Below are 13745 nucleotides of genomic sequence, written 5' to 3'. Positions count from 1 at the left end.
AGACAAAGATGCTGTTGCTCTAATGACTTGGTACTGAATAAGTGGTACAAGAGAGCCTGTTCTGAGGTTGGTATCTGGCTGATATAAACAGGAACCATCACGAGGAACACAGGCTCTGTACCAACCATGGCCTCATTGAATGGTGGAGCTGATGTGATGGGCTAAATGGCTTATTTCTGCTTTGACGTGTTATGGTCTCTACTGGGTGGACTGTGCAAAACACAGAAGCTAGGACTCCATGGAATGGGTAAGTACTGCTGCAGCAGAAATGCCTGCACCAGCAAGTGAACGAATCACAAGTGCTACTGAGGCTGGACCTACCCTCATGTCAGATTTAACAACTGGCTAATCGAATAGGAACAAGAATATAATGAAAAACCATGAGGAAGGGTAAGGGTTAGAGAAATTATGAGGTGGGAGAGGGTAAAGTAGCTGGTTAGGGGCAGACAAAAAGCATAAAATAGCTTAAATAAACATTTCCTTAGATCATTTAGCTATGTATTGACAGAATGTGTGTCCGTAAAGCAGAAACCTAAACCAGGTCATTGACTATTACATATCACAGCAACAACCAACACTGCCTGAACCCATACAACTAAGATGAACTTTGCACGGGCAGCCCTTTAATTCTTATGGCGAAATACTCAGTTCCTTTGAGGTTGTGCCAATGTATTACTTCTGTAGTCAAATATATTGAATCAATTTAGCAGAAGAATTTAGAGTTGGAGCACTTTCATTGAGAAGTTGGTCTGTAATTAACATAAGTTCTATCCAAGGAGTCAGACATTTACTGGGGCAGCATGGTGGCTTAGTGGTTAGTACTGCTACCTCACAGCACTGGAGACCCGGGTTCAATTCCACCCTTGGGCACCTCTCTGTGTGGAGTTTGCACATTCTCCCTGTGTCTGCTTAGGTTTAAATTGGGTGCTCTGGTTTCCTCCCACAGTCCAAAGACGTGCAGGTTAGGGTGGATTGGCTGTGGGAATGTAAGGTTACAGGGTAGGGGAGGATGAATCAGTGTGGCCTTGTTGGGTTGAATGGCCTGTTTCCACACTGTATGGATTCTGTGAATAATCAGCTGCTCTGCAGATGGAGACCACGTCACTGGACTTGTTATCGTATCACCAACAGCGCAGCAAAAATGAATTACCAACAACCCCCATCCCCAGTAAGTAACAGTTGCCTCAACAACAAATCATTTATTAATTATTCTGTTTGGTTTTTTCCCTAAAAGTTTATAACCGTTGACATTTGAGTAACTGGCACAGCCCGAGGGGTTTCACAATCAAAAAAATTCAAGACAAACCATGGAAGCACAATTTACAGAGAGATAAGAAGATGGGAAGGAGATCGTAAATAGTATAGAGAGAGAAAGAAAAAAAATATTGGAACAATAACAGAGGTGGTGAGAACACCACATAGTGTGATAAAACGCAAGGTAGGGAAAGTGAAAGAAGGAGAAAGAGATTTGAGAAAGTATGGAGGGAGGAAAAGTATCATGGAGAATGAGGGACAGAGGAGTAAAGAGGAAAAAAAGAGCGAGAGAGAAAACGCTAATGTCTCATTCAATAAAAATGATGTGAATTAACATTTTCTTGTGCAACACCGAACGTTTCCCCCTGCGTGTCATCTGAAACAGTGTGTCTTGCACAGAGGCTCCTCCCTCCAATGCATCTGATGCATTGTTGTCTAGCTGAACAGAAGATTCCTCAGTATTTACACAGATGCCACGCATGACAGGAAGTAGTGAGGGTAAGTGACAACTTGTCCTCAGCCTTTATCTGGATGTGTCCATCCGCTCCTCTTTAAAAATCTCGCAGAAACAGATGACCTCGCTGTTGGAAGAAGCAGAAATAATGCTTGGCTTAAAACTGTTTCGCAAACAGTGTCCACTGTGCATTCATTTTTTTTTGTGTTCTGTAGGTATATAAAAGGCTGAATAATGTTTGGCAAACATGTTGAAATCTGAACTCAAAGGGAATTTTAGATCCCCTCTATCTACAGTGAGCTGAGAGAGCATTAATCAGTCTGACACAGACAGGCCCCACACACACCCAGGAACCAGTTTCTGCTGATTCAACCTTACAAGAGGTCCCCTGACACATAGGCAACTTTTCCTTTCTTCTCACCAATTATCTAATCCAATGGTATCCCATCTTTTATTATTAGGACCGAACAGGTACACACGATGGAGCTATTGACTGGGGGCATGAGGTGGTGCACACCTTTAAATTGAAAATCCTTGAGCCCATCAATCTGCAGATAACTCAAACTGATAAGGCTCACACATTTGGGTGTTCGGATTTAGGTTTCATCTGATAACGGGTAAACAGAAATAAGTGCAGCCCATTTCCAAATTCAAATGACCAGTAAACCCAATCATTTACGTTAATGATTGATGAAACATTAAACACAAACTGAACAGTATTGCCTCGTCAGCAAAGGTGGGATTTCTAGGGAGGCTGCTCCAGATGCAGCTTCAACTGATTCCTAGTGTAAAATAAACTGTTGACTTGGAGACAATTTTATGAACATCGTCTCGCAATTGGGTGGATGCGACTCAAACTCATTTGAGTTGGATCCCAGGGATCTTGTGAATCAGGTTTGGATTGAAACCCAAGCACTAGAAGTTAAGAGGCTGAACTGAACCACATTTGTCTTACATTTGGCTTAATGTTTCCTAAATGGAACATGTATACAGTTTAGAAGAAGAGTTATACTGTACTTGATACATAAACAATTTCTCTCTGCGCAAACACTGTCAGACCTGCTTCATTTCTCCAGCACTTTCCGTTTTCATCACGTATACACAGTCATGTGTGAAAGTTCTTCATGTACCTTGCCATCGCTTTGGTCTCCGGTCTAGCTGCATCACTCTCAATCACTCCCTTCAGCAGTTCAATTCCATTCTCTTTGATCAGCAATGGACAGTATTTCTCAGCTAAGGATTTAAACCGTTAAATAGCAGGTTCACAAATCGCTTCAGCTCAGAAGCAACACTTCACGCAGCATTGATCTTTACAATGCAACAGTATCCCCCCCATCCACAATTTCATTCATTCTGCAAACCAGACGCTTGAAATTCAACAATGTGTAGTGAAATATTTTCTTCTCTTCCTCACTGGGACATATATTGTTGAAACACAGAAGCTGTACAGCACAGAAGGAGGTGTTCTAATCCACTGTGTCAATGTTTGTATCTACCTGAATGGCTGTAAATTGGGAGAGTGGGAGTGTGCAGTGGGACCTGACCTTGTGCACCAGTCGCTGAAGGTAAGCATGCAGGTGCAGCAGGCGGTAAGGAAGGCAAATGGCATGTTGGTCTTTGTTGTGAGAGGTTTCGAGTACAGGAGCAAGGATGTGTTGTTGCAGTTATACAGGGCCTTGGTGAGACCACACCTGGAATACTGTGTGCAGTTTAGGTCTCCTTTTCTGAGGAAGGATGCTCTTGCTCTTGAGGGAGTGCAGCGAAGGTTTACCAGGCTGATTCTGGGAATGGCGGGGTCTGATGTATGAGGAGAGATTGACTAGGTTGGGATTGTTTTCGCTAGAGTTTAGACAAATGAGGGGGGATTCTCATAGAGGCTTATAAAATTCTAACAAGACTGGATAGGGTAGATGCAAGGAGGATGTTCCCGATGACAGATGTATCGAGAACCAGGGGTCACAGTATGAGGATTCAGGGTAGATAATTTAGGACAGAGATGAGGAGACACTTCATCCAAAGAGTGGTGAGCCTGTGGAATTCATTACCACAGGAAGTAGTTGATGCCAAAACATTGAATGTATTCAAGAGGCAACTAGATATAGCACTTGGGGTGAATGGGATCAAAGGTTATGGGGAGAAGGCAGGATTAGGCTACTGAGTTGGACAATCAGCCATGATTGTGAAGAATGGCAGACCAGGTTTGAAGGACCAAATGACCTCATCCTGCTCCTATCTTCTATGTTTCCATGTCATTTTGGCCAAAACTTAGACTGAAATTCCCCAGCATAGCATAGTCTAGTGCTGGTGGTTGTAGTGCACAGCACATGATCCAGGAGGTTAGAAGTTACATAACTGTCATGAAAACCCAATTAATTCATGAATGCAAGCACAGACACAATGGGCCGAGTGGCCTCTTTCAGTGCCGTCTCATTCTATGAATGCCTTTCAGAGTAGGGATTCTGCCACCCAAACCTGGTCTAGGTTGAGTGAAAAACACCAAATGGCAGGAGAAACTCAGTAGGTCTAGTAGCATCAGTGGAGAGAAAAACAGAGTTAATATTTCAATTTCACTATGACTCCCCTTCAGAACTTTTCACACAGACATACAGAAATCAAAATGTTAACTCCATCTCTCCACAGATGCTGCCAGACCTGCTGAGTTTCTCCAACATTCTCTGTGTTTGTTTCAGATTTCCAGCATTTGCAGTATTTTGCTTTTATAGCTTGTGGGACAGATGTTCAGACTATGTGGTGAACTCATAAACAACAACTTGCATTTATTTTGTGCTTTTAACAAGGCAAAATGTTCCTTATTGGTTCAGAGGAGCATAAATCAGTCAAAATTTCACACTGAGCCCGTGAGATGTTGGGAGAGTTGACCCAACGTTTGATCAAAGAGTTAGGGTTAAAAGGTTTTTCAGAGAATTTTAGTGAGAAAGGAAATTTCAGAATGTAGGGTCCAGGCAGGTAAAGGCATCGCTGCCAATGTGGGAGGATGTGGGAGAGACCATAATTGGACAATTTTAGTGATATTACGGCAGTAGGGCCAGAGAAAGTTGAAAAGATTGTGAGGTGGGGTGAGGAGGTCACAGAGTTTCCAAAAGCAAAAATGAGAATTAATGCTGTTTGAAGTGATGTTCCTGCATCAGTAATCTCCAGGCCTGTAATTAAGGTGCAGAAAATGCAAGTTTAAATCCAACCAAGACTGAGAGTTTGAAAATATGAATTCTGTGAAAAAAACTGTAATCAGTGAAAGTGAATAGCTGTCTAGTTTTCCAGCAGGGTCAGGAGTTGGAATCATGGCTGATTGTTTCCATCCTTACCCAGCCTAAAGGTACTGATGCTAATTATAGAGTCCTTAACACAACCTGGACTAAAGACAGAGCCAATTCAGCCCCAGTACAGGCACTGAATCTGGGATCTTCCATGGTCATAGGACTCCTGAACACTCAATTAGCCCCAGGAAAACTGTTAGACACTTGTGAAGTGATAGGGGTTGAAAGGGCTGGGAGGGAATAAAGAAAATTGAAATGGCAAACTTTGCAGGCCATGATTGGGCTAAAAACTGGTATAATTGGGTGGGGTGAGCAGATTGATGTGCTGCCCTGTCAGTCACAGAAACACACAGGCATTGACAGGCTTGGCCTGTATGTTGCTTGATCAATCTGTCCTCTACTTGCCATGACTATACACTCAATGTTACAGATTAAAAGGTACATCACTATCCAGTACTTACGATAAACAGACGTAAGGTTAAACAGAGCCCATGTTGCCCAATGCTGGCTGACTGGAGCCACTTGCTGAGGGAGAAGGCGTAGAATTGGCTCAAAAGACCTGCAAGGAGGAAGGAATCTGCAGCTCACAACTGTCCTCAGAGTTCAGAATACTCTATCCTGCCCAAACACCCCTCCACTGGATTTGGGATGTCCCATCCACCTGGAAAGACATGCCCTCGCCACTGGACGAATCACACCCCCTCCACTGGCCTATTCTCCCCACCAGCCCTGGATAATCTCCCCACCACTGGCCAAATCTATTCAAGGCCCAAACTAAACCTCTCATGTGACAGAACATTCTGCCAGTTCCCACCTGTAGTTAATGTTTCTTCTTGAATTCTCATCCCAGCTGGAGATTGCTCGCCACATTCGATCCATTACTTCCACACGCTGTGGTTCTGTGATGGTCCAGGCCTCATCTCCATCGAATATGATGTGAGACAGAACTCCACACGCATTATATGACACCTCAATCCCATCTGCATTACTTTCTAAGAGACGGCTGCAATGAAAATAAAGGGGTAAAAATGAGGTGTGAGGTGGGGTTGGTATGAGAATGGAGACCTTTCCACTATAAATTGGGACACATTTCTTCATAATAATTGCAGAATATAGTCAAAAGAGATGACCTTTGTAGATTCGTGGTCAAATGTAAGAGAGGGCATTTTTACTATATTTTATAATGGAAGGAAATGTTGCAGAGCAAGGCACTTAACCCATCCAGCAGCTAACAGATGGAATTAGATTGGCAATGGGAAGTCAAATGAGGCAGAGTATAAATTGGGAGAGTAAATTCCTCTCTTGACTGCTTACAAAACACAGAAAAAGTGTAGGGCGATAATCACTTTGCTTATTTTATAAAATCAGGCTATTTACATAAAGAGATAACCCAGGGCAAAGGGTCAGAGCAGTTTACATCACTGCAGTAGTGAGTGGGTAGGGCAAGGCCCACTCCTAACAATATCTACTGAGCTTATGATACCAGATTCAGGAACATGCCAACTGGTTGTGGGAAGTGCCAATCCCAACACCTCTCACGCCAAAGATGAATTTGAATGTATATCACTCGAAGCAACTGTACTGTTCAGGGTTGTTCTCCTTACAGCGGAGAAGTAAAGATTTAATAGAGGAGTTAAAACTTATGAAAGATGTTGATAGAACTAATGAGGGAAAACTGGTGGGAGAGTCAGTAAGCAGCAGAATTAAAGAGAAGGCAGAACAGGGGGAGAAGAGAATTTGTTTATGCAGTGCGTTGTTATGGTCTGAATGTGCTTCCTTGAAGGGTTATGGTCGCAAAGTCATTAGTATCTTTTAAAGGGAATTGACTAAATATTTGAATGGGAAAACCTTCAGGTCTAAGGGGAAACAGGAACTAAATAAAAACAAAAACCATGGCAAAAACTCAGCAGGTCTGGCAGCATCTGTGGAAAAAGAAACAGCTGATGTTTCAAATCACTGTGATCTTCTTCCCAGCAGTCATTTTGAACTTGAAATATTAACTTCTTTTCTGTCTCTGCAGATATGAATTAGGAGTTTGGCCCCTCAAGCATGCGGCACCATTCAACAAGATCATGGCTGACCTATTTGTATTTCAAATTCCACTTTCCCATCTACTCTTGATAACCTTTGATTTGCTTCCCCAACAAGAATAAAATATTTAATGCTACATCTCTACCACTTTCTGAGATAGAGTTCCAAAGTCACACAACCCTCAGAAGAAAAAAATTCCCTTAATCTCTGTCCCAAAAGGATGAAACTTCATTTTTAAACAGTGCTTCTAAATCTGGACCCGCCCACAACAGGAAATATCTTTTCCTTGTCTAATATATAAAAACCATCTTGTATGCTCTGACCAAATCATTCCTCACTCTTCTGAACTCCAGTGGAAATAGTCTGTCCAACATTTCTTCATAAAACAACCCATTCATTCCAGGTGTCAATTTAGAAAACCTCCTCTGGACCACCTCCAAGTCATTTACAGCTTCCCTTAAATAAGGAGACCTAAATAAAAACTGCACACACAATTCAAGATTTGGTCTCACCAATGCTCTGTATAACTGAAGCATAATCTTCCTTTTATGTTCAGTTCCCCTTAAAATAATGGATAGCATTCCACTAGCCTTTTTAATTATTTGCTTACCTATCTATAGCATTTTTGACAACATCAGGGTATTCTAAAGTGCTGTTGAAGTGTAGTCACTGTTGTAGTACTTATAAACATGGCATAATATGCTCCCACACACAGCAATGTGATGACCAGGTAATCTACCTTCTTATAATAAGGATTACATTCCATTAGCTTTCTTAATTAATTGAATAACCGGACTCACACATGAGAAAACCTAGATCCCTCTGCACCGCAGATTTCTCCAGCTGTTCTCCTGGACAGTACTTTCTGTTTTTATTTCAGATTTCCAGCATCTGCAGTACTTTGATGTTATTATGTATGGCAGAGGAACCAACCGTCTGCGTTTTTATTCTTCCTGCCAATATGAACAATTTCATGTTTTCCAACTATATTTTCTACCTGCCAAATTTTTGACAGCTCATTCAACCTATCTATATCCATCCGCAACCTGTTTATGTCCCCTTCACAGTGTACTTTTGTATCTAACTTTGTATCATCTGTAACTTCAGCTAGCTCAACTTTCAAGCCCACATGGCGGCCCTTATTTACACTAAAATACTGGCCTTACCCCACTTTCTCCCTTTGCTGCCTGAGCTGCTGAGCTTTTATATTTATATGTAAAAATTCAAATAATATAAACATATAAATATTCAAACATATGAAATAAGAACAGAAGAAGGGACTTGACCTGTTGAGTCTGCTCCATCCTTCAACAAGATCATGGCTGATCTGATTACTCCTCATCCCTGCCTACGCCTAATGACCCATTACTCCCTTGTCTATCAAGAATCTATCATCCATTGTCCTAAAAATATTAAAGGATTCTGCTTCCATTGACTTTTGAGGAGGAGAGTACCAAAAACCCAGGAATCTGCGAGAAAAATAAAGTTCTCCTCAACCGTGTCTTGAATGGCCAACTCCTTAAATTCCTCAGTGGTCATGGTGAGATTTGAACTTATGTCTCCAGATCATTAGCCCAAACCTTTAGATTACTAGACTAGTAAGCTAACCACTGTGCTACCATACCCTACAGCCCACTTCCACCATTTTGTTTTAATTCCTGATTTCCAGCAGTCTGATTTTATTATATACAAAAGCGGATCTAATTGGATAGTCAAGAATCTCCTTGCGTGGGGACTGATGTACAGAATGTGCAGAGGTGAAGAAGTTGAAAATGTCTATAACATAATTGGATGCAATATAATAAAATCCACAGTTTGATGATAATCTGACTACAGCATAAACAGTGATTGGAACAGAGTAAGGGGGCGTGTGGAATGGAAGCCAAATCATTATATAACTTTTTGTACCCTGACAGGTAAACTACAGGTAAGACACAATAGCAATGTTTGAGGGGCCTCTTGACAAATATATGAATGGGTAGGGAATAGAGGGATATGGACCGTGTGGAGGCAAAAAGGTTTTAGTTTATGAAGGTGTGATGTGACAGCGCAGGTTTGGTAGGCTGTAGGGCCTGTTCCTGTGCTGTACTAATCTTTGTTCTTGTTCTAGATTGTTTCAAAATGGACTTTAAAGATACTAACCTGAAGACACTGATGAATTGTGTTGTCATCAGATGCGGTCGAAGATGTTTGACCTCAGCGACATTTCCCAGCAGTCCCAGCATGTTCCTGTGTAATTCTTGTTTTCCTTGGAACTCCTGGAATTAAAGGAAGATTTAAAAACTTTATAGAAGCAAATTGAAAAACAGTATGCAAAGTACAGGGTCTCACAGCTAATCATATCTGGGATCCTCCAGCCAATCACATCTGGGTCCCCATAGCTGTGCTATCATATCCTGCACCAACCATTGCAGTGGCCAGGACAAAACAGAGAGACAACGATTAATTCTTTTCATGCTCTGAATGCATTTGTACATGTAAACGCAGGGTCACATTCTCCAGGAAGAAACTTACATTCAAACATTCCAGAAACAGCTTCATTCCATTGCAGTTCAGAAACATTTCACAGTTATCAGGAGTTTCGTCAGTAATATTCCATAGTGCACTCCATGAAAACTCCATAACCTGGTCACACTGCCCAAAGAAAGAAAGAAGGGACAGGGAATATGATATAAATGTTTCTCAATCAAGCTCTAGCACACTGATGCTGATCTAAAGCAGGAATGAAAGCAAAATACTCAAAGTACTTGATACTGTTAAATCTTCAAAAAGAACACAGGATACTGGAAACAATATGCATGTTAGGTAGCATCTATGGAGACAGAAATAAAGTTAACATTCCAGGCTGATGATCTTGCATTAGAGTCACTGTTGAAACATTAACCCTGATTCTCTCTGTATGGATGCTACCAGACATAATGAGAATTTCTAGCATTTTAGTTCTGAGATAAGAACAAACAGATTACTTATGATTTGAGTCCTGGACTTGGGAGGTGAAAGTAGTAAATTCACAGAAAAACCTATTGGAAACAATCATTTTGGCCCCACTGTCTCTTGAATTTGTGAATGAGTGCCACCCCGGGCAGTATGTGTTTACTGCTGAGAATGGAGTATAATTGAGCTCCACCTTGTCTTCACACAATTTTGGCCCATCGATGAGCACTTTTCAGTGGGAGTCAGGAGCAGAGATGCTGCTCCCCACCAGCTTTTGGAGGTCAACTGCGTTACTCGAACTACTGGGCACTGGCTCAGATCAAACAGGAGGCTGGAAGAACACAGCAAGCCAGGCAGCATCTGGGGGAAAGCAGCAGTCAACGTTTCGGATATTATGCTTCTTCAGGACAACTCCAATTAGATCCCACCACCTGGAACATCTTCCACTCCCCACTCCTCTCTGCCTTCCACAAGGACCTTTCCCTTCGTCACTCCTTAGATCACGCCACGCTCCCCAACAACGACTCCAATCCATCCGAAGAGGGGTAATACCTGAAACGTTGACTGCTCCTTTCCTCCAGGTACTGCCTGGCTTGCTGTGTTCTTCCACCTCCTGTTTGTCTACCTTGGATTCCAGCATCTGCAGTTTATTTGTCTCTAACTGGCTCAGATCAGTTGGAACTGTACAATCTGAGCAATGAACCTGCAGCCTACAGGCTGCCTGGCTTCCAGCTGAGCTCAATGGTGTATTAACCATGTGCTCGGCACTGAATAAGCTGCCCACACACAATTGCTGGGCTCTTAGCTGAAGTAAAGCCTCTTGGATGCAAGATAACAAAGGAGTGGCGCCACACACAGAATTCCAGGTTAATTGACAGCATCTTCAAGAGAGAAGGTGGGAACATGGTGGGGAAAGGAAACACAACTTTCAGCCATCAGTCAGGGAATAACACTCTCTGGCCTGCCAGTCAGATGGTTGTGGGTTCAAACCCTACTCCAGATACAAAGCACAAAATCTAGACTGACATTTCAATAAGGTATTGAGGAGTGCTGCATTGTAGGAGGTAATTTTTTCAGGTGACACTATAAAACAAAATTGACATTAAAAATTCTATGGGCATAACTGCAAAGAACACAAGCGGGCTTCCCTCCAGTGTTCCATCCAATACTGATCCTGGGAGTAATATGTTGGTGTGACCTTGCTGCGTGCAAATCGATGTCTGTATTTCCTACTTTACAGCATTGGCTATTTTAATGTTTTATGAATGTTTTATTAACAGTGAAGTGCTTCAAAAAAGGCACTACATAAAGGCAGGTTCTTCTTTCCTTTAACTTACCACTTTGTCTGTCAATTTTTTCTGAATCAACTTCAACATTGTCTGAAAGAAGATACAGATTAAACAGGTTAGCAGTAAAGGTCAGGTCATCTCTTGAAAGCAGGCCCACCTCATTTCACCGAGGAGCAGGTATTATACAATACAATACAGCACAGGAGCAGGCCCTTCAGCCCACCAAGCCTGTGCCGATTACTAATCCTTATTTAGACCCTCTACTTATTGCCCATACGTGGTTTCTAACCCGCCATTCGCCTCCCCCATTCGTGTGTCACCAAGATACGCCTTAAATGTTGCTAACGTGCATGCTTCCACCACCTTCACTGGCAGTGTGTTCCAGGCACCCACCACCCTCTGTGTGAAACATTTTCCCCACACATCCCCCCTAAACCTTCCCCCTCTCACCTTGAACCTGTATCCTCATGACCTTTCCACCCTGGGAAAACACCTCTGACCATACACTCTTTCTACGCTTCTCATAATTTTGTAGATCTCTATCTGGCCCCTCAGCCTCCATCTTTCCAGTGAAAACAATCTGAGTTTATCCAACCTCTCCTCATACCTAAAACCTTCCAGACCAGGCAACATCCTGGTAAACCTTCTCTGCACCCTCTCCAAATCATCCATGTCATTCTGGTAGTGTGGCAACCAGAACTGCATGCAATATTCCAAATGTGGCCTAACTAAAGTTTTATACAGCTGTAATGTAATTTGCTAATTTTTATATTCAATGCTTCGGTCAATGAAGACGAGCATGCAGTATGCCTTCTTGACCACCTTGTCCATCTGTGTTGCCACTTTCAGGGATCTGTGGACCTGTACACCCAGATCCCTCTGTATGTCAGTGCTCTGAAGGGTTCTGCTAATTATTGTATAATTCATACCAGAATTTGATTTTCCAAAATGAACCACCTCTATTTGTCCAGGTTAAAGTCCATCTGCCATTTCTCTGTGATCTATCTATATCCCATGTGTCCTCTGGCAATCCTCTTCACTATCTGCAACTCCCGCTAATTTTGGTGTCATATTACAAACAACAAAGGTCCCAACTCCAATCCCTGTGGAACACCACTAGTTACTGATCTCCATTCCGAAAAGCACCCTTCTACCAGTATTCTCTGTTTCTATGATCAAACCAGTTCTGTCTCCATCTAGCCAGCACACCCCAGATCCCATGAGTCTCTACCTTTTGTACCAGCCTGCCATGAGGTACCTTATCAAATGTCTTACTGACGTCCATGTAAACAACATCCACTGCCCTTCCCTCATCAGTCATTCTTGTCACCTCCTCAAAAAACGCAATCAAGTTAGTGAGACATGACCCTCTCCACACAAACCCATGCTGCCTGGCACTAATAAGTCCATTCACTTCCAAATGTGAATAAATCCTGTCTCTCAGTATCTTCTCCAACAGCTTCCCCACCACCGACATCAGGCCTGCAGAAATTCTACAATAAAACCTACTATGCGTATACCAACACCTGCCACCACCCCCTTCCCAATCATTCAACAAATCTGACCACTGGGAGCTGTAAAATTACTGCTCAACCAGTTTCAGGCTGAAAGACTGACTGGAGAAAATGATGAAAAGCTACTTGTAAGCAGGTTGATCCTTAATGAATGAGATATGAGGAATATCTACTGATGTTCTTGGCTATTTCAAAACATCAAACATCCAAAAAGAGAGGTGAGAACAGACCAACGCAGCCATCCACATTTGCCCTCTGCATTAGGGCCATCGAGCACTTTTTAAAAATAGATTTGTTATGGCATGCGGGTGCCACTGGCTAAGCCACATTTATTGCCCATCCCTAATTGCACTGAGGACAGTTGAGAGTCAAACATATTACTATGGGTCTGAAGTCACATGTAAGCCAGATCAGGTAAGGATAGACAACTTCGTTCCTTAAAGGATATTCATTAAATGGGTTTTTAAATGAGAATCAACAGTAGTTACACAGTCATCATTAGGGTAGCTTTTTAATTTCATGTTTTTCCATGGATACTGAATCCCATAAAAGATTTAAACCCATGTCCCTAGAATATCAGCCTTTGGATTCCAGACCAGTGACATTACCAGTATGCCAATACCTCCCCCAACTGTTAGCAATATTAAGTAAGTTCCAACAAGAGGCAAATGAGAAGTGACCTGTAGGAAGATCTGAGATAACAAGATGTAGAGCTGGATGAACACAGCAGGCCAAGCAGCATCAGAGGAGCAGGAAAGCTGACGTTTCGGGTCTAGACCCTTCTTCAGAAATCGGGGAGCGGAACGGGGTTCTGAAATAAATAGGGAGAGAGGGGGAGGCGGATAGAAGATGGATAGAGGAGAAGATAGGTGGAGAGGAGACAGACAGGTCAAAGAGGTGGGGATGGAGCCAGTAAAGGTGAGTGTAGGTGGGGAGGTAGGGAGGAGATAGGTCAGTCCAGGGAGGACGGACAGGTCAAGGGGGCGGGATGAGG

General features: G+C 42.5%; 1 protein-coding gene across 2 annotated transcripts in view; it reads right to left on the bottom strand.

Annotated features, from left to right (window-relative positions):
- Positions 1-1184: 1184 nt before the first annotated feature.
- zer1 (zyg-11 related, cell cycle regulator) overlaps positions 1185-13745 on the bottom strand; it is a 27098-nt gene continuing 14537 nt past the window's right edge. Inside the window, exons 9-15 of one of the 2 annotated variants that reach the window (XM_048613758.1) lie at positions 11286-11327; positions 9529-9648; positions 9157-9272; positions 5798-5986; positions 5445-5542; positions 2839-2941; positions 1185-1835 (exon numbers count right to left, since the gene is read on the bottom strand). In XM_048613758.1, the coding sequence (XP_048469715.1) occupies positions 1778-1835; positions 2839-2941; positions 5445-5542; positions 5798-5986; positions 9157-9272; positions 9529-9648; positions 11286-11327 (726 nt within the window). In that variant the 3' untranslated portion in view covers positions 1185-1777. Of the gene's footprint in view, positions 1836-2767; positions 2942-5444; positions 5543-5797; positions 5987-9156; positions 9273-9528; positions 9649-11285; positions 11328-13745 lie in introns of both variants that reach the window. The other variant, XM_048613759.1, reaches the window with a different exon arrangement.

Source organism: Rhincodon typus, chromosome 28 (genome assembly GCF_021869965.1).
Source record: "Rhincodon typus isolate 14 chromosome 28, sRhiTyp1.1, whole genome shotgun sequence".
NCBI classification, from domain to species: Eukaryota; Metazoa; Chordata; class Chondrichthyes; order Orectolobiformes; family Rhincodontidae; genus Rhincodon; species Rhincodon typus.
This window is presented reverse-complemented; position numbering and strand designations above follow the sequence as displayed.